The 21758-nt window shown below is 37.7% G+C and overlaps 1 protein-coding gene across 2 annotated transcripts in view; it reads right to left on the bottom strand.

Annotated features, from left to right (window-relative positions):
- The window catches only part of GLRA3 (glycine receptor alpha 3), a 189228-nt gene that overhangs the window by 7368 nt on the left and 160102 nt on the right, over window positions 1–21758 (bottom strand). The window contains exons 8-9 of one of the 2 annotated variants that reach the window (XM_004004453.6): window positions 18643–18786; window positions 16403–16447 (exon numbers count right to left, since the gene is read on the bottom strand). In XM_004004453.6, coding sequence (XP_004004502.2) covers window positions 16403–16447; window positions 18643–18786 — 189 coding nt within the window. The remainder of the gene's footprint in view (window positions 1–16402; window positions 16448–18642; window positions 18787–21758) is intronic. The other variant, XM_012129216.5, reaches the window with a different exon arrangement.

The raw sequence follows: 21758 nt of genomic DNA, 5'->3' as shown, positions 1-21758 counted from the left end.
TGGTTCCATATCGGGAAAGGAGTACGTCAAGCTGCATAGTGTCACCCTGCTTATTTAACTTATATGCAGAGTACATCATGAGAAAAGCTGGACTGGATGAAGCTGGAAAGCTGGACTCAAGATTACTGGGAGAAATAACAATAACCTCAGATATGCAAATAACAACACCCTTTTGGCAGAAAGTGAAGAAGAACTAAAGAGCCTCTTGATGAAAGTGAAAGAGGAGAGTGAAAAAGCTGTCATAGGGTGATGGTGGCCTCATATAATGAGTTTTGAAGTTTACCTTCCTCTGTGATTTTCTGGAAGAGTCTGAGTAGGATAGGTGTTTGCTCTTCTCTAAATTTTTGGTAGAATTCAGCTGTGAAGCTTGCCCTGGGCTTTTGCTTGCTGGAAGATTTCTGATTACAGTTTCAGTTTCCATGCTTTTGATGGGGTCTGTTAAGATTTTCTATTTCTTCCTGGTTCAGTTTTGGAAATTTGTACTTTTCTAAGAATTTGTTCATTTCTTCCAACTTGTCCATTTTATTGGCAAATAGTTACTGATGATAGTCCCCTATGATCCTTTGTATTTCTGTGTTGTCTTTTGTGATCTCTCCATTTTCACTTCTAATTTTGTTGATTTGATTGTTCTCCCTTTGTTTCTTGATGAGTCTGGCTAATGGTTTGTCAATTTTATTTATCTTCTCAAAGAACCAGCTTTTGGCTTTGTTGATTTTTGCTATGGTCTCTTTTGTTTCTTTTGCATTGATTTCTGCCCTAATTTTTAAGATTTCTTTCCTTCTACTAACCCTGGGGTTCTTCATTTCTTCCTTTTCTAGTTGCTTTAGGTGTAGCTGCTGCTGCTGCTGCTGCTAAGTCGCTCCAGTCATGTCCGACTCTGTGTGACCCCAGAGATGGCAGCCCACCAGGCTCCCCCATCCCTGGGATTCTCCAGGCAAGAACAATGGAGTGGGTTGCCATTTCCTTCTCCAATGCATGAAAGTGAAAAGTGAAAGTGAAGTCGCTCAGTCATGTCCGACTCTTAGCGACCCCATGGACTGCAGCCTACCAGGCTCCTCCACCCATGGGATTTTCCAGGTGAGAGTACTGGAGTGGGTTGCCATTAGGTTATTTATTTGACTTTTTTCTTGTTTCTTGAGGTAAGCCTGTATTGCTATGAACCTTCCCCTTAGCACTGCTTTTACAGTGTCCCATAGGCTTTGGGTTGTTGTGTTTTCATTTTCATTCATTTCTATGCATATTTTGATTTCTTTTTTGATTTCTTCTGTGATTTGTTGGTTGTTCAGCAGTGTGTTGTTCAGCCTCCATCTGTTGGAATTTTTAATAGTTTTTCTCCTGTAATTGGCATCTAATCTTAATGCATTGTGGTCAGAAAAGATGCTTGGAATGATTTCAATTTTTTTCAATTTACCAAGGCTAGATTTATGGCCCAGGATGTCATCTATCCTGGAGAAGGTTCTGTGTGTGCTTGAGAAAAAGGTGAAATTCATTGTTTTGGGGTGAAATGTCTTATAGCTATCAATTAGATCTAACTGGTCTATTGTATCACCCTAATACCAAAACCTGACAAAGATGCCACATACAAAAAAAGAAAACTACAGGCCAATATCACTGATGAACATAGATGCAAAAATCCTTAACAAAATTCTAGCAAACAGAATCCAACAACATATTAAAAAGATCATACATCATGACCAAGTGGGCTTTATCCCAGGGATGCAAGAATTCTTCAATATCCACAAATCAATCAATGTAATACACCACATTAACAAATTGAAGAATAAAAACCATATGATTATCTCAATAGATGCAGAGAAAGTATTTGACAAAACTCAACATCCATTTATGATAAAAACCCTCCATAAAGCAGGAATAGAAAGAACATACCTCAACATAATAAAAGCTATATATGACAAACCCACAGCAAACATCATCCTCAATGGTCAAAAATTGAAAGTATTTCCCCTAAAGTCAGGAACAAGACAAAGGTGCCCACTCTCATCACTACTATTCAACATAGCTTTGGAAGTTTTGGCCACAGCAATCATAGCAGAAAAAGAAATAAAAAGGAATCCAAATTGGAAAAGAAAAAGTAAAACTCTCACTGTTTGCAGACAACATGATCTTCTAAAACCCTAAAGACTTCACCAGAAAATTACTAAAGCTACTCAATGAATATAGTAAAATTGCAGGATATAAAATCAACACACAGAAATCCCTTGCATTCCTATACACTAAAAATGAGAAAACAGAAAGAGAAATTAAGGAAAAAAATCCATTCACCATTGCAACAAAAAGAATAAACTATTTAGGAATATATCTACCTAAAGAAACAAAAGACCTATATATAGAAAACTATAAAACATTGGTGAAATAAATCAAAGAGGACACAAATAGATGGAGAAATATACCGTGTTTATGGATCAGAAGAATCAATATAGTGAAAATGAGTATACTACCCAAAGCAATCTATAGATTCAATTCAATCCCTATCAAGCTACCAACAATATTTTCACAGAACTAGAACAAATAATTTCACAATTTGTATGGAAATACATAAAACCTCGAATAGCCAAAGCAATCTTGAGAAAGAAGAATGGAACTGGAAGAATCAACTGCCCAACTTCAGGCTCTACTACAAAGCCACAGTCATCAAGACAGTATGGTACTGGCACAAAGACAGAAATATAGATCAAGGGAACAAAATAGAAAGCCCAGAGATAAATCCATGCACCTATGGACACCTTATCTTTGACAAAGGAGGTAAAAATATACAATGGAGAAAAGACAATCTCTTTAACAAGTGGTGCTGGGAAAACTGGTCACCACTTGTAAAAAAAAAAGAAACTAGAACACTCTCTAACACCATACACAAAAATAAACCCAAAATGGATTAAAGATCAAAAAGTAAGGCCAGAAACTATAAAACTCCTAGAGAAAAACATAGGCAAAACACTCTCCAACATAAATCACAGCAGGATCCTCTATGACCCACTTCCCAGAATATTGGAAATGAAAGCAAAAATAAACAAATGGGATCTAATTAAAATTAAAAGCTTCTGCACAACAAAGGAAACTATAAGCAAGGTAAAAACAAAGCCTTCAGAATGGTAGAAAATAATAGCAAATGAAGCAACTGACAAACAACTAATCTAAAAAACATACAAGCAACTCCTGCAGCTCAATTCCAGGAAAATAAACTACCCAATCAAAAAGTGGGCCAAAGAACTATACAGGCATTTCCCCAAAGAAGACATACAGATGGCTAACAAACACATGAAAAGATGCTCAACATCACTCATTATTAGAGAAATGCAAATCAAAACCACAGTTTACCATTTCATGCCAGTCAAAATGGCTGCTATCCAAAAGTCTACAAGCAATAAATGCTGGAGAGGGTGTGGAGAAAAGGAACCCTCTTACACTGTTGATGGGAATGCAAACTAGTACAGCCACTATGGAAAACAGTGTGGAGATTCCTTAAAAATAACTGGAAACAGAACTGCCATATGACCCAGGAATCCCACTGCTGTGCATACACACCAAGGAAACCAGAATTGAAAGAGACACGTGTACCCCAATGTTCATTGCAGCACTGTTTATAATAGCCAGGACATGGAAGCAACCTAGATGTCCATCAGCAGAAAAATGGATAATAAAGCTGTGGTACATATACACAATGGAATATTACTCAGCCATTAAAAAGAATACATCTGAATCAGTTCTAATGAGGTGGATGAAACTGGAGTCTATTATACAAGTGAAGTAAGCCAGAAAGAAAAACACCAATACAGTATACTAACGCATATATATGGAATTTAGAAAGATGGTAACGATAACCCTGTATGCAAGACAACAAAAGAGACACAGATGTAAACAGTCATTTGGACTCTGTGGGAGAGGGCAAGGGTGGGATGGTTTGGGAGAATGGCATTGAAACATGTATATTATCATATGTGAAACAAATCGCCAGTCCAGTTTCGATGCATGAGACAGGGTGCTTTGGCTGGCACACTGGGATGACCCAGAGGGATGGTATGGGGAGGGAGGTAGGAGGGGGGTTCAGGAAGGGGAACACATGTACACCCATGGTGGATTCATGTCAATGTATGGCAAAACTAATACAATATTGTAAAGTAATTAGCCTCCAGTTAAAATAAATAAATTTTTTTAAAAAGCTGGCTTAATACTCAACATTCAGAAAACTGATATCATGGCATACAATCCCATCACTTCATGGCAAATAGATGGGGAAACAATGGAAACAGTGTCAGACTCTGACACTGAGCGCTCCAAAATCACTGCGGATGGTGACTGCAGCCAAGAAATTAAAAGACGCTTGCTCCTTAGAAGAAAAGTTATGACCAAACTAGACAGCATATTAAAAAGCAGAGACATTACTTTGCCATCAAAGGTCCGTCTAGTCAAAGCTATGACTTTTCTAGTAGTCATGGATGAATGTGAGAGTTGGACTCTAAAGAAAGCTGAGCACCAAAGAATTGATGTTTTTGAACTGCGGTGTTGCAGAAGACTCTTGAGAGTCCCTTGGACTGCAAGGAGATCCAAGCTGTCCATGCTAAAGGAAATCAGTCCTGAATATTCATTGGAAGGACTGATGCTGAAGCTGAAACTCCAATATTTTGGCCACCTAATGCGAAGAATGGACTCATTTGAAAAGACCCTGATGCTGGGAAAGATTGAAGGCGGGAGAAGGGGACATCAGAGGATGTGATGGTTGGACGGCATCACCAATTCAATGAACATGAATTTGAGTATGCTCCAGAAATTGTTGATGGACAGAGAAGCCTGGCGTGCTGCAGTCCATGGGATCACAAAGAGTCGGACATGACTGAGCCACTGACCTGAACAAAAGATGTATAAGTAATTGACTTTTGAGTAAATAAGTCTGAAGTGAATGCTGATGACCCTATGTACACATAGCTGTTGTAATCTTACAAAAAAACTGGAAACTGATTTTCTAGTAGTCTTTATAAAGGCTGTTCATTTATACTGCCAATAGTTTTCACTTATGTGGGATTGTTAAGGGTAAATAACTGTTTTCTTTGATTTTCCTTTTTCTTTATGGAGAAATAATTGACACAGAACTGTATAAATTTAAGGTGTACTGTGTGATGGCTTGACTTACATATATTGTGAAATGATTACCACAGTAGGTTTAGTGAACATCTATCATCTCATATAGACTAAAAGAGAGAAAAAAATTATCTTTGTGGTGAGAACTCTCAGGGTCTATTCTGTTAAAAACTTTCCTATATGTCACATGTGCTATATCTTACAGCAGTGTTAACTACAGTTGTGTTGTACATTATGTCCCTAGGGCTTATATATTTAAAACTGGAAGTCTCTACCTTCTAACCCTCTTCCTCCACTGACCATCTGTTCTAGAGAACTGAGTATTTTCAAACCTTCAGAGAGCTCCCCACATAGACTCTAATCTCAAAACAGAGAAAATCCTCTTCCGATTTAACATATGTCATGAACAGCTATATGTTTCTCATCTGTGTCTTTCCAGTGAACTGTGAGTAAGGGGTTAATGCCAGGCCTGGCTGTTGAGGACTGCAGAGAAATACTAGTTCTTCCAGCATCATTTCCTTGGAAATAACAATGGCCTTAAGGTAACAGGAATGAGGAGTGTGTGCCCTGTGCTGTGGCTCCTGCCCTGGGAGAGCTGTGTGGTGGCCCAAAGAGTGTGGGGCCAAAAACGCTCTTGAGTGGCTGCCCCCAGCCCCACTCCCGAAATGGAGATGCTGTGTCTGGTGTGTTGCCTGCCTTGTCTGCTCCTAGAGGATTGAGTAAACACAATATCAGGTTAAAGTCTATTGTGTCTGGAGGGTCTGACTGACAGTTTGAACCCAAAACCTCAGCGGTGATGACAGAAGGTGATTTGGCTTTCAGATCCTTTCAGCCTCAATGTGGCCCAAGTTTCTGGGAGGGAGTTCTGATGAGAACTTGACCCTATCCTCCCTGAGTTTGAGATAGCAAACCCTGCAGGGAAAATACTGGGGATAAATTGTACTGTTGGGAGGCGGATGACACAGCTGTATGCCCCATTGAATTGGCAGGAGGGTGACCATTGAGAGAAAACCAATGGGAAACTAAGTTATAAAACAGGGGAAAGTGGCTCAAGATACAACTGATAACTGATAATCTCTGTGCAACTTGGCTTCCCAGGTGGCTCTAGTGGTAAATAACCTGACTGCAGTGCAGGAGACATAAGAGATGCGGGTTCCATCCCTGGATCAGGAAGATCCCCTGGAGGAAGGTATGGCAATCCACTCTAGTATTCTTGCCTGGGAAATCCCATGGATAGAGAAGCCTGGCAGGCTACAGTCCACGGGAGTCTCAAAGTTCATTGCAGCACTGTTTATAATAGCCAGGACATGGAAGCAACCTAGATGTCCATCAGCAGATGAATGGATAAGAAAGCTGTGGTACATATACACAATGGAATATTACTCAGCCATTAAAAAGAATACATTTGAATCAGTTCTAATGAGATGGATGAAACTGGAGCCTATTGTACATAGCGAAGTAAGCCAGAAAGAAAAACACCAATACAGTATACTAATGCATATATATGGAATTTAGAAAGATGGTAATGATAACCCTGTATGCGAGACAGCAAAAGAGACACAGATGTATAGAACAGACTTGTGGACTCTGTGGGAGAGGGAGAGGGTGGGATGATTTGGGAGAATGGCATTGAAACATGTATAATATCATATATGAAATGAATCGCCAGTCCAGGCTCGATGCATGATACCGGATGCTTGGGGCTGGTGCACTGGGACAACCCATAGGGATGGTACGGGGAGGGAGGAGGGAGGGGGGTTCAGGATGGGGAACATGTGTATACCTGTGGTGGATTCATGTTGATGTATGGCAAAACCAATATGATATTGTAAAGTAATTAACCTCCAGTTAAAATAAACTTTAAACAAAGAAAAAAAAGTCAGACATGACTTAAGTGACTAAACAAAAATTAATAATAATAATAGAAGGAAAATAAATTAGATTCCTCAAGCCTTATCCTCTGACCTACACTCTGGTAGACATGGTGATTCAGGGACTCCCCTAGGCCTGGGTTCCCAGGTGCAAAGAAGGAGGGTATGTATGATTTGGGCAAAGAAGGAGGGTATGTATGATTTGTGGAGAGGTTTACCCTAGCAGTTGACATGCTGGGTTCCACTGATGGGAAAAAAAAAAAAAAAATCTGGGCCATTCAGAAGAAAGACCTTGGCCAGAGGAGAATCTATCTATCAGCTCTCATGAGGTGACTTTTAAAACTCAGACTGAAAAGAATGAAAATTGACAGGATTCCTATGAAAGGTTTCCTGGCAGGTTGTCACCAGTCGGGAGGAAGGAAATGGTTTCAAGTTCCTGCAGCTGCTTCCCTTAAGGAACCCCATTCAATCTGCTATTTTCATCTCAGAAGTTAATCCAGTGATGCCAATGCAAATGCAAACAAAAGGGGCTGACAGGGTGGCTGAATTGACTCCATCTGCAAAGACAGAAAGAAGTCCGAAGGCCAAGTTCTCCTTGCCCAGTTCTGAGTGGGGTCCCAGGCTGTGCCATGGTTAACACAGAATAGCCGTGGGTGGTAAACACAGCTCTTGGAACTGTGGAAGCTGGTGTACCATGTGCAGTCAGACTGTTGAAAAATGGGAAGATGATATTAAGAATAATATTGATAAGCTGGTGGGGCACAGTGATGCTGGGTTTGTAGGCATCATGGTCATAGCAGATATGGACACACAGATAGGAAAATAAGGAAATAAGATATGTCCACTGGGCTTCCCTTGTAGCTCATGGACAGAGGAGCCTGGCAGCCTACAGTCGATGGGGTCGCAGGAGCCAGACACGACTTAGCGACTCAACCACCACCTAGACATATCCCTGATAGCTCAGTTGGTAAAGAATCCATCTGCAAAGCAGGAGACCCTGGTTTGATTCCTGGGTTGGGAAGTTCCTCTGGAGAAAGGGAAAGGCTATCCACTCCAGTATTCTGGCCTGGAGAATTCCAAGGCCTGTATAGTCCATGGGGTTGCAAATAGTTGGACATGACTGAGCAACTTTCACTTTTCCTTTCAAGATATGTCCAGTAGGTTGCATCAGCCAAAGACTAAATGTATTAATATAATTGGAAAGGATGTGACCACGGATGAAGGACCTGGCCATTTTCTGTCTTGAGCCTAATCTTGGGCTATTGTTCCTTGTGCCTGCTGTGTGCAGTCATATCCAGCTCTCTGATGGCTGAACACTTGAGTTCACTAAAGAAATCCCCCCAACAGCCTCTACCAGGATAGACATGGCAAAAACTGTTTAGGAGTTTCATTATAGGAATTCCAGGGTAGAATTAATTAGGTGATAGAGTCCCCATCTAGTTGCTGGCTCAGAAGGGAACTATGTGCCAAGGCGATGTCTTAGATTGGCCTTTGACATAGTCATGGTGGTGTCCAAACCATGAGGCAATGGATATAACATGTCCCTCTGTTGACCACTGAAGCCATTGATGTAGTCAGAACTTGTCCAGAATATTAACAAGATTTTAAAAAAAATTGCTCGGGATTGCTTTTGGGTTGAATCTCCCGAGGACAAGTGCTAACACAAAGCTGACAGATGGAATGCCACTAGGGTCTTTGCCCAGGGCTCTTGGAGGAGTCAACTGACTATAGAAAAAATAGGGCTTCCCTGGTGGCTCAGACGGTAAAGAATCTGCCTGCAGTGTGGGAGATCTGGGTTCAATTGCTGGATTGGGAAGATTCCCTGGAGAAGGGAATGGCTACCCACTCTAGTATTCTTGCCAGAAGAACTCCATGGACAGAGGAGTCTCACAGGCTACAGTCCATGGAGTCACAAAGAGTTGGACACAACTGAGTGACTTTGAGACAGAGAGTCCATATTTGGCTTTGCTTACACTATAACAAAAGCCACAGCTGAAAATACTATTTATGGCTTGAAACAGGTACTTTCATATCAGTCTGGGCCCCTAGAATCGATCTCTTTGGATAAAGGAGCATATTTACAAATGGTCAGTGTATAAAATGGCCCAAGAGCACAACATAGTAAGAGTATATCAAATTCCATCAGCTCACAGAGTAGTGGTTGAAACAGAAATTAAAACCTTACTACTAGGGACTTCCCTGATAGTCCAATGGATAAGACTCAGATCATAAACAATAGAAGCTATATTGAAACAAATTCAATAAAGATTTTAAAAATGGCCCATGCACAAAAATAAAAATCTAAAAAAAAAAAAAAGAAAGAAAGAAACACCATTATCACTAAATACAGGATGGTCAGGACATGAACGGTTGCCTGGTTGGGTCACTGGATGAGTACGCAGACCACACAGTGACAGTAAGAAGCAAACGCCTTTAGAAAGGTTTCTGGTTTCTGGTAGTGGACATGTATGTGTTTGGCAGTGAGGGGTCGGGGGATAGGAAGGCTATTACTTAACTCTGTCCCACCTCACAGGTTTCCCTTTTCTATCCTTTTGTATCACCTGATATCGTGGTTTTGGGTCCACAACTGTCTTTTCCAGTTGAACGGCTCATTTCTACTCATCATACTATATGTATTTATTTAGACTAGAAAACCATTCATGCTCTCTGTGGAAGAGGGATCTAAACGTCCTATGTGCTTGAGTAGCTGAAAAGTCTCCCACTTAGATGAAAACACTTCATCTGCTGTCTCTCTTGCTTCTTATCCTATTGAAGAGCTGAGGAAATGCCATATGAGATCAAAGCTTATTTCTGTCTTGAAAGTACAAATGCCTCCTCAAACCTGTAATCAGAGCTATGGAGCTGCACTGACAAAGCTACTTTACTTTGGATATTGATTTTAATAGAGAATGACACCTTTGAAAAATTGAAACTTCAACATCATCATGCAGCACTGGCCTGGCATGAAAGCTGGCCACAATTTGTAACATGACCATATTTTATGTGCATGCAATAATGACAGTCCAGGCCAGGACAAGACTTCTCACACTGAGGTCCATGCAACAGCTGTCTCAGAATCATCTGGAGTGCACAGATTTGCACTCATTAACATTTAGGTTGACTCTGTCATCTGCATTTCCAAATTCTCCAGGTGATCATAATGCTCAAATATGTAGAAACAAAAATTCCCAAAAGACACAATGCAGCTATCCTAGTTAGCTAGAATTCATGGTAATGTAACATTTTTTGAATTCCTCTAACACTTTCTAATTTAAATTTAAAGTGGTAGTTTATGAAAAACATACTCTGTAATGACATTTGATGCTTTTGAATTCCGGTGTTGGAGAAGACTCTTGAGAGTCCCTTAGACTGCAAGGAGATCCACCCAGTCCATCATAAAGGAAACCAGTCCTGGGTGTTCACTGGAAGGACTGATGCTAAGGCTGAAACTCCAATACTTTGGCCACCTCATGCGAAGGGTTGACTCATTGGAAAAGACCCTGATGCTGGGAGGGATTGGGGGCAGGAGAAGAAGGGGACAACAGAGGATGAGATGGCTGGATGGCATCACTGACTCGATGCACATGAGTTTGGGTGAACTCTGGGAGTTGGTGATGGACAGGAAGGCCTGGCGTGCAGCGATTCATGGGGTCACAAAGAGTTGGACACGACTGAGGGACTGAACTGAACTGAATGACATTTGGGCTAGTACTGAGGTATTATTTTTTAACAATTCTTGTTTTTAAGTAAGGCTGTGTCTAGGAGAGGCTGTATGTGAGCCTATTTATGTGAACTATATCTTCATTCATTTTTAAATTTATGATGGACCAAAGAATTTTTTAAGAATAGAATTTTGACAGTCACATTTTATAATGTGATTTGGTGCTGCATTGTTTTCAAAAGCATCTGGGATATGATTTCACTAACAAATATACCACTAGTGGCTTTTCTATTAATTTTGGAGGTGAAGAAATAGAAATATTCCATTTCAGTAAAAATATTTCCCTTGTTAAAACCTGTCATTCAAACATGTACCGGGGGCTTCCCAGGTGGCACAGTGGTAAAGAACCCGCCTGCCAATGCAAGAGATGCAGGTTTGATCCCTGGGGAAAGAAGGTCCCCTGGAGTAGAAATGGCAACCCATTCCAGTATTCCTGCCTGGAAAATTCCATGGACAGAAGAGCCTGGTGGGCTACAGTTCATGAGGCTGCAGAAAGTCAGACATGACTGAGCGACTAAGCACCTAACTAAAAAGTACATCAAGTTATTTTATGACAACTAATTTTTCTGCTTTGTAAAACTCAGTCAAAAGATTATCCTGTGTTTATGTATGTTTACAAGTGCAGTGATATTATTTATTCCAATTAGCACTCAAATATTTTTTGAGATAATTCAATTTTCTGGAGTTACCTTCAGCTTGGCTTTCTAATAGAGTGAAGGGCACAAAAGCAAGGTTTACACAAGCATCTAAAACTTTTGACTCACTATAGATTAGCTAGTGTTTAAAGTTCGTGAAATTAAGCCCCTTTACAACTCAAAATATAGACAATAATAAAGATTAAACAGAATGAGTTAAAAATGAACTAAAGAACATGGCTGATTCAAAAAGTAAAATTGAAGAAACAGCTTAGTTTATCCACAAGTCAATTGTCTCAATATGCTTCAAGCAAGTTAGGATAGGCAATAAAAAATATAAAACATCATTTTGTTGGTGTATAATTCTTTCTACAGAAGGACCTGTTTACACTAAATATGGAAATGAGAAAAATGTTTCAGTAATTAAGCAACAATACCATACTGTGAAACATTCTCAGTGCTTTTCCACTTTATTTAGAGAATTATGCCAAAGATTGACTCATGTAACATGCATATTATAACTAGAATTATTACAGAAAGAAAATTCATGGGCAGATATAGTAATTCAGTTGAATTTCTTCATCTTTATCATCAAACATGATATACTATCATATATATGAGAAAAGAATTAATTTCCTATCCTCTTCGTAGTTTTAAAATAGCAACAAAAAAATCTTATTTGTTTGCTGGCATGGTGAAAGCATGAAGATTGCTAGTGAGTAATTACAAATCATTAATCATATACGACAGCCTGAATGATGATTAATTATGACAATTGTTGTGAGATACAACAGCATTAAATATGTTATTTTCATCCTTATGTTTTCCCTCTAGTGGATACCTTTGAGATATTCTTTATACAATGAAGATGCTAAGTAAATTATCCTAAAGGTTGTTTTGTTTAAATAACTTTCTGTAACTTTTAATTGTCAAGTAGGAAAATGATAGAAGAAGGAAAAGTAAATTGATATTAATTCACATTTATATGATTTCAAAGTATGTAGATTTTTTTAAATGTTTTTTAAATTTTTTTGAAAATTGCTAATTAACAAAACAATGGCTTGTTTTTGTTGAGAGAAATAAGCATCACTTAGAAAATTTTAAGGCAAGGTGAAGTATGTGAATGACTTAAAAGTTGTTCTCTAGAATAAGTATCAGCCTAAAACAAAAATCCTGTTTAATACATCTGTGTACATTTCTGTATCACCCACCCATATATGGAAGGCTTAAAAGAAGACAACTATGTATGATGTTAAAAATACTTTAGACTTACAAGTCAATTGTCAATATAAAACTCCTTGAAATTTAGCTCCCAGGAGAACCTTGCATTTATTATAAATGACATATGAATTAGCTGGGCTTCCCAGGTGGCTCAGACAGTAAAGAATTAGCCTGCAATGCAGGAGACCCTGCATTCAGTCCCTGGGCCGGGAAGATACCCTGGAGAAGGGGATGGCTACCCACTCCAGTATTCTTGCATGGAGAATCCCATGGATAGAGGAATCTGGTGGACTACAGTCCATGGGGTCATAAAGAGTCAGATACAACTGAGCGACTAACACTTCCACTTTCATTAAGTAGTTATAAATTAGCCAAATTTATGCTTGGTGTATTGAATTTAGATTCAGAAATGGTTTGGAGATTATTGAATGGTAAAATATAAGCTTAAAAGGATGAATATTTTTGGTGAAACTTTACGAAAATATGATATGTATACATACATAGGGGAATTGAAAAGTCAATGAAATAATATTTTTTAAAAATCTGTATATCTGTTTCTAACTTAATGTTCTAGATTCTTTCAGTGCCAACTTATCATCATAGGGTGACATAAGATAATATTTTACTGTAGCATATATAAAAAGCGGTGTGCCTATTTTATTTAACTGTGTGATGGAAGTCACTATACAGCATGTGAACTTAAGTAGAGACTATATTATTGTACTGAATATTATTTTCCTACACAGATATTTCAGAGGGGATAGAGCTCTAAGAAATAGTTGTATTTAACATACACTCGGAATACTTGTTGCAGGAAATAATCAAATTTTTATAATTTTTCTTTTACATAAGAAGAAATTTCTAACCCCTGTTCATCAGTCATTCAAGTAGAATTTAGTTTGAAATTGTTGAGAAACTACTTTTTTTCAAGTATATATCAAATACTTACCTATTGAAAGAATATCTTCTATTTTAGAATATAGCATAAACTGACCTCCAATGGAAACTTTCTAAAATAATTCCATGTATACAGGTACTACATTGCTTCCAACCGTGAAGCCTCATCCCTTCAAACAAAATAGTATACTTATAATTGGGCTTCCCTGGTGGCTCAGTGGTTAAGAATCTGCCTGCAATGCAAGAGATCCAGGTTCCATCTCTCAGTCAGGAAGATTCCCTGGAGAAGGGAATGGCAATCCACTCCGGTATACTTGCCTGGAAAATTCCATGGACAGAGGAGCTTGGTGGGCTACAGTCCATGGGGTCACAAGGAATCAGACACAACTGAGCAACTAACACTTTTTTCACATTTTTCATATTTATATCTGTCCTAAATTTATACCTCATATTTATATTTATATTCTAGACCTCACAAAGGGTATTAATACAAGGCAGAAAAATCAATTATTTGTTATTCTTAATAGTTACCTTGAGTTATTTTTTAAAGTAATACAGGACATAAACACATACATAAATAAGTTTTTGTACAGATAATCAATATGTAGTCAATTATTTTAAAAAGAAAACAAGCAAAAATATACACTTGGCAATTAGTTTTTGAATCTAGAATTTGTGGTCCATTCTTATTTCATTTGCATACACAAGTAACAATTAATATACAAGAATAAGCAGGAATATATACCAGAACACCACGCATATGTATTTTCGCTCAGCAAACTTTCATTATTACACTGCAAAGCAAAAGCTGTATGAAATGCATTAAAGCAATCCCATATCATCCATATTTCTCAACAAGTTACATATGTTCAGAAATATTTCGGCATGTGTTTAAACCCTCTAGCACTAAAGTAATGATATCATACATGGGAAGAGCAACTTCTAACCAAAATACTTTTGTATCATGCATACACCCACACACACACACACAGCACTAGGGATAAGCATTTATGGCAAGGTGCAGTGGTGTGTGATTGGCACACAGCAGGCTAGAACAGTGTGGGGTGGGGAAATTTGGATACAAGTGCGAACGTGTATTCTTTCACAGTGTACAAAAAGGATCCCTTGTACCTTTAGGGGAAAAGGTAAGGCATAAAAGATCGCATGCAGTGCCTAGGCCAAATGCTAAACCAAGTTAAAACTTTCCCTGGAATAATATGTTCATCAGTGTAAAGCCCTTTGTTATGTGAAGTTTTCTATAATGGGGCAATTTTATTTACTGCCTCTTCTGCCAAATTAAAATACTATGAAAAACATGCAAATCAGTACTTATGAAAAGAAAGGATATTCAATTAATTTTTAGACTTATCTTGGTTAAGTTAATTTAATGATTTAGATTGCTTAGACTGTCATTAAGCAAAGTACATACTTTTTTTTTTTTTAATGATGAATTCATTTGGCCCAGAGGACTATTAGGTTGAGAAAAATTGTTTTCAAAAAGTGAAAATGATCAACCTTAATTATCATCAACCTGAACGATAATTAGAATGTTATAAAAATAAATGTGATGCATATATTTCCAATCAAATGTATTTGCATTTATTGTATTTGTAAAATGTATTTGCATTTTCTTAAATAATATAGTTAGTTTATTTTTTAAAAAATAAGTATTTATTGACTGTTAGCAAAGGAAATCTATATTTTCATCAGAGTTATTTTTGTACTGTTTTGTCAGGCAATATCTAATTGAATATATATTTCATACTAACATTCCTTATATACTGTTTAGTTACTGAAAATTTAAATATACACCTCTCCCAAAGAGGCAACTATGTGTTATTATGAAAATTCAAGGCAATGAATTTTTAAAGAAAATGAGTTAGGATAATCACATAAAACTAATTGGATCATGTGAATTTTTCCCCCAGGGATGAAAATTGAAGAAGTAGGTAGCTACAGTGGGAACAACTATGAAATTTTAGTAGAAAAGAAAAATAGTTGAGGAAGTATTATAATATAGGAATATAATTAATAACTGCTTTAAATAATCTTTGGTCTAGATACTTGTTATGAAATAAAGATCACTTCACTATTCCTCTAACAGTATGTCTGTTGCGTATTCACCTAGTCATGTCTATTCTTAACTGAGATTTGTGGTGAAAATTGTCTGGAGAGGTATTTTTAAATACACTTTATTCCAGAAATTTTAATTTAGTAGACTGTACTGTTTGGATATGATTTCCCAAGATAAATGCTCAGCTTTGGGTATATTTAAAATTTAATTAGAGTGAATATTGTGGATCTCCAAGCCAAATTACTAATATGCTCTACTGTAGATTACATTTCTAAACACAGCCATTCTAATTGGAGGTGTGTCCTTGTTATCTATTTTAAATCAAACATTTCTAAGAATGCTGAAATCAAAACCAAAATCATTCATTTACTCTAAAGAATCTCAACATATATTAACATTAAAAGTAGTTCCTAAAGATACATAAATTGGATAAAGCATTTTATTTTTGACTTATTTTTAGGTCTCTATTTTCTGGCAAGAGGAGCTGTTTTTAGAACTTATTTGTACAAATAAATGTCCCATCTATGTTGCAACTACTTTTGTCAAAGTGTATGATTATTTTCTCTGCAGAGAATATTATAAGATACATGTGATATTTCTGTTTAATATATATTTTTAAACTATTTTAACCAAACAAATAACTCTGTTCATAGAATGAAAGATAACATTTCAATTTTTTTTTTTTTACTGAGTGAAGAGAGACAAAGGGAATTGTTAGAAAAAGAGAATATCCTTAGCTGAAGGGGATTGGTGGTTGTTCAGCTTTAAGTGTGCAGGGGTCTGTGTTTCCCCACCCAACACTGCCTGAGTGCAGAGGATGCTGTCTGCTTTTTTTTTTTTTTAACTGATGACCGCATTCTTCTACTTAGAGTTAAGAAAATGAATTTACCGTGTCTGAGAAACGGTAAAACTTCTCCAATGCAAAAGCTTCTGTCTGTGGGAAGGTAAAGTGGACCAACAGGGATTGAGAAACCAGAGAATCAAGTCATAGATGGTTAAAATATAATAGCACAATTGGCTTTCATTGCACAGATCATCTTAACAAACGTATATATCAATTAATAGTTTCTCACATACACAAGCTATCCAGCCCCAGAGTATGAAGTAAAAAAAAATGAATTTCTTTACTGCACTATATCTTAATTACAATATATGTTCACTGAGTATTTCATATGGTGATTAGAAATATAATCAGATGTTAATGTTTTTGCACTTTGACACTTTAGAAAAGTGCCAATCACTAGAAAAATTAATCTTGCTGTCTTTCGGTGAGCTAAATAATAAACGGTGTCAAATATCTTTATCCCAATACACTTACAGGTGGTAAAACTGAATAAAGAGTTGGTATGGATTTTTTTAAGGAGGAACCAGAAATGAATGTCTAAGCTTGTAGAGCATTGGTGGGGGCAGAAAAGGTCTGAGCTCTCATCTCCCCTTGCAACACCACCTGCGTACGACTCCTCATTTCTGGTGTTGGCAGCACGTGGCTGATACATCCTATACTGAAGGAAGGAGAAGAAAGGTAGAAAAATGTAAAATAAATGTGAAAAAGTGAATCAAACTGAGAGGGGGAAATAAGTATTGCTTTACTTTTGATTCACGATGTTGGAAGGAAAAATTGTCTTGATGAGTCATTCAGTGGGGAAAAAAATGACCACACCTTCACTCCTGGGATACGGAATGCTCTGTCTTATCACAGTGTTTCAGCCTGTGCCAGGCATCATGAGAAAAAGGAGCAAATGAGAAGTAAGGGAGGTTAGAAAGACGTGGAGGGGTAGAGGAGAGGGCAGAGTGAGAAAAGTGTAAGGACACCCGCAGACTAGGAGAGGTTGGGGGCAGGAGATAAAGTTAATCTCTCCACGAAAATATATGTTAATATATAAATGGTGTGCTTTAATGTTTATTTAAAAAAATGGTCAAATACAAGCTCTGGCGTTGTTTTTCTGTCAGCCGTCTTACCCAGAGTATTGCAATGCTGAAATTTCTCCCATGCTACAGAGTCACGGGATGTTTACTGGAGCAGGTGATGATTCTGAGGAGTCAGTTAGACACTACTGAATAAATTATTGCTTCAGATGTTTAAATTGAGTAGACTCAGCACTGAGAGATCATGGCTTAGGGATTTTTAAAACATTTTATAAATATATAAATTACAGTCAGTCCTTCAGAAATTCCTTAAAAATTAAATTCTTAAAAATGCATGCTATATATAAACCAGACTATTCATTTTAAGATTTGAGCATGTTTCGACTTAACTATCTCAGTATATTGGGTTCTGGTCACAGTTTTCCCTGTAATATATGACTTTGCCATTTCTCTATAACTTGAGACCATTTGCTTTTTTAAAATGTCAGCTGGCACATTCACATTAAACGTAAACTCAAAGATAGGTTGGCTGATAGAAACTCTTTCAGAAAAGGATAAGGGTTGATTGAAATTATGTGCATATAAAGAGAGATGACATTATAAGTCTTATTAGAGGGGAACAACCTCATCCTGTACATCCAAATCCAATTAGAAGATTGTTTCTACAGTTTCCTGTGGTCTCCCAAGGATATTCCTGATTTATCAGGTGATAGCAAGGCAAAAATACACCTTACTGTGTTTCCAGTGGGGATCCAGAAGAAATGTCTCAAAATACAAAAATACATATAAAAAAGAGACCACATAGATTTATGTGAACATCAGAGTATTATAAAATAAATAGATAACATTTGATAAAAAAAATTCAAGGAATTAGTTCAAAAAAAGAAAAAAGTAATAGCAATAGTTTATGACTTGTGTCAAGTAAAGCCATCAGAAACATTACAGTGATGCAAATAAGAAATGATAGATTTTACTAGTTGAAGCAAAAAATGATGTTGTTCCAGGACAGATATTAGAAAGCAGTCAATAAAGCTCTCATGTCACCAGATCTGCTGTGTAAAGTATTGTAAAGCAGCTAGATGTTATTATTTTCTCCCTGAAGCAATTTTTGACAACGTAAGTTTCAGTTGGACAAAATCAAAGAACAGTCATCTCTTTGAGTTTCTGTCTCCATTTTCTTTCTGTACATCCCTATTAAACATAACAAATTCACTTTCCAGGGAGAATTGTATCCCAAGGAACTTCATGCATTTAATCACTTACCTTACTCCTTCTCTTTCGTCGAAATCTCAGAAGTTCTTTGTGTTGTCTTGATACAAAATTTACCGCTGCATATTCCAGAAGTGCTGAAAACACAAAAAGGAGGCACACTGCCATCCAAATATCAATAGCTTTGACATATGAGACCTAATCAGGAAAGAGAGAGTGAGAAAAGTGACTTGTTACCTCCATGGAGAACAAAAATGAACATCTGTTCCTAAATTATACCATTTATATACTAGTAATTTTTTACTTAAAATTTTTGCAAGTTTTATGTATTAGTTGTACATTAAAATGTGTATTTCTTGCTAACATTTTTTTTTTCAAATGAAGCACTAGACCAAATATATGATGAAAGAAAATAAGATGAAATGTAATTTTATCTTCAGGGTAAGATAGTATCATACTTGAAAAGTATGCAGTAACATTGAAAGATACCTGCAGAGTAGCAGAACGCTTGAGACAGTCTGAAGCAATATTGAGATATAGAAAATACTATTGAACTTGTAGCTTCATATTTTCTTAAGTAAAATTTATTTTTTACTTTGAAATAATTTTAAACTTATAGACATGTTGATGGAACAACTGGGAGTAAAAAGAACTCCCAAGTTCAACAGTTGTTAATGTTTACTTACATTTCTCTCCCCTCCCTTAATCTCGATCTCATGTTTTTCTCCCTGAATTATCTGACTATAATATGCAGACATGATGCCCTGATACCTATGTGTTTTTCTAAAAGGACACTCTCCTACACACACTCAGTTGACCCTTCAGGGCTCAGGATAAATTTTGCCAAAATCTGATGCAGAATCCTATGACATCTGTGCTTACCTGAACACACTGCACTGTAATTGCTTATTTCTTGTTTTCTTTTTGTTTAGAGTGTGAACTCTTTGAAGATAGATGGCATTCATTTTGTTCACCACCACAGTAGCGTCTGACCGATGTGTGCATATTTGCTGACTGAATGAGCAGATAAATGAAGGTGCAAAATGTTAAAACACCAGAGAGGAGGGAGCCATAGATATTGATTCATGTGGAAATTCACTATCTCGAGTGATGCTCTGTTAATACCTTGAACTGAATTGATTTTCTTTTAAAAAGAAATGTCAACTTACACCACTTCCAATGGTGTCAATTTACATGTGAGATGTGCCAACATGCAGGCCCTTTGCATCTCCTCCTGTATCTTAAATGTGATTTCTGCTGATCAGAGAGAACTCTACCAAGCAGAGATGTATGCCCTCAATTTATTCCATGGTTATGCTAATTGTCCATATGTTTGTAAAGTGTAGATTTAAATCTCATGAGTTCTGCAATTTTGTCAGAAATTTCTGGCTGCTCTCAAATGCATATGATCCCAGAAGATGTAATACAGTTTTTTTCCTTGGGAAAATAGGACTCATAAAGTGTGTGTGCATTTTTTTCAACAACCTGGATCTATAATGACATGAACCAAGAGATCAAATAAGAAATTTGGTTTTCAAATGAACCTGACAACTGTTTTCCTATGACAATAGAACTATGCAAACATCATCTATGCAGCCCACATTCTGCTTCTTGTGATCAATACTTGATTGCTGAGACTGAAAAGTCAACTCTCCTCATCCTCTTCTCTGACTCCCACCAACTTCAGTTCTCTCTCTCCTCCATCCTCACTGACCCTCCAAAGCCAGCAAGCACAGGCCCTGGAAGGCTTGGGACTCTAGCACTAGTAACTTTAAAATAACACAGCAGTGGGCCTTCACTGGTGGTTAAGTGGCTAAGATTCTGTGTTTCCAATGCAAAGGGCATGGGTTTGATCCTTGGTCAGGGAATAAGATCCTATATGTCATAAAGTGTGGCCAAGAAATAAAAATAAATAAATAATTTTAATAATTCTACCTGTTTAAAAAAGTAAATAAAATAAAACAGCAGTTTCCTCACCAACACGTTGACAACATATTCATGACATACGACACTCATCGCCTGTGATTCTGGCACCACCTTGTTTCCACCCACTCCTGCCCCTGTCCTTTGTGGCAGCCTCATTCTAATCCAGCCAATCCCCCTGGACCACCTTGCCATGGCCCCATCGTTCACTGTGCTATTGGAAACTTGACCTTATTTTAAGTAACAATCTCTCCTGGGTATTATTCCTTGGGTACAGGAGTATGAGAAAAGGAAGCGTAATGTTTGCTGACTAGACACACTAGTCAGGAGGACCGTTGTCTTAGAAACCAACCCAAAGCCATGTGTGGAAGACTGCTTCCTTCCTGAAGCTCGTTCTTCCCCTGGCTCCTTGATCTGCATTCTCTGGTTTCCTCCCTCCATCCCACCTGATTCGACTCTCTAGGCCTTTCCTCTTCTTCCTGAGATCCTCAGAGACAGGGCCTGGGCCCCTTCTGTTCTCACACTGAAACTTCTCACTTTCAGCCCTTAACTATTACTTTGGATCCAATTTCTCCTTTGCACTCAGGACCTCCCATCTCCGTTTCCTGACTAAACCTCCCCCTAGCCAGTTTCTTTAGTAGCCTTTGGATGTCTCATGCGCTTCACACTTCATTTGACTGAAAAAGAAGCTAGGAATCTCTACTGGACTCAACCAGCAAACACACACAACTGCCTCTTCCTCCTCATTAAAGGCTAGAATCTATTCATCTCCAAATCTCACATCAAAAAACCAAGTCTGGGAATCCTGATGCTGCTGCTGCTGCTAAGTCACTTCAGTCGTGTCCGACTCTGTGCGACCCCATAGACGGCAAGCCCACCAGGCTCCCCTGTCCCTGGGATTCTTCAGGCAAGAACACTGGAGTGGGAATCCTACCTTTTAGCTATTTCTGAAATTCATCGTTTTCTGTCCTTTCTTACTGACATCGTATTGCATATTGATCTCAACCACCATAATCTGTTTCTCAGTTTCTCTTAGGGCTGAAGTTACAAAGATAGTAAGACAAACAAGGTATATCTTTTTTTAAATTGGGGTACTATTGCTTTACAATGTGGTGTTAGTTTCTGCTATATACAACAAATGAATCAGCTATGTGTATACACACATGTATTCCCATCTGGGACCTCCCTCTTACCCCTCATCCCCCTCTAAGTCACCACAGAGCACTGAACTGAGTTCCCTGTGTTAT

This window comes from Ovis aries, chromosome 2 (assembly GCF_016772045.2).
Source record: "Ovis aries strain OAR_USU_Benz2616 breed Rambouillet chromosome 2, ARS-UI_Ramb_v3.0, whole genome shotgun sequence".
Taxonomy (NCBI): domain Eukaryota; kingdom Metazoa; phylum Chordata; class Mammalia; order Artiodactyla; family Bovidae; genus Ovis; species Ovis aries.
The sequence above is the reverse complement of the archived record's forward strand: the minus strand, read 5'-3'. Positions and strand labels throughout refer to the sequence as shown.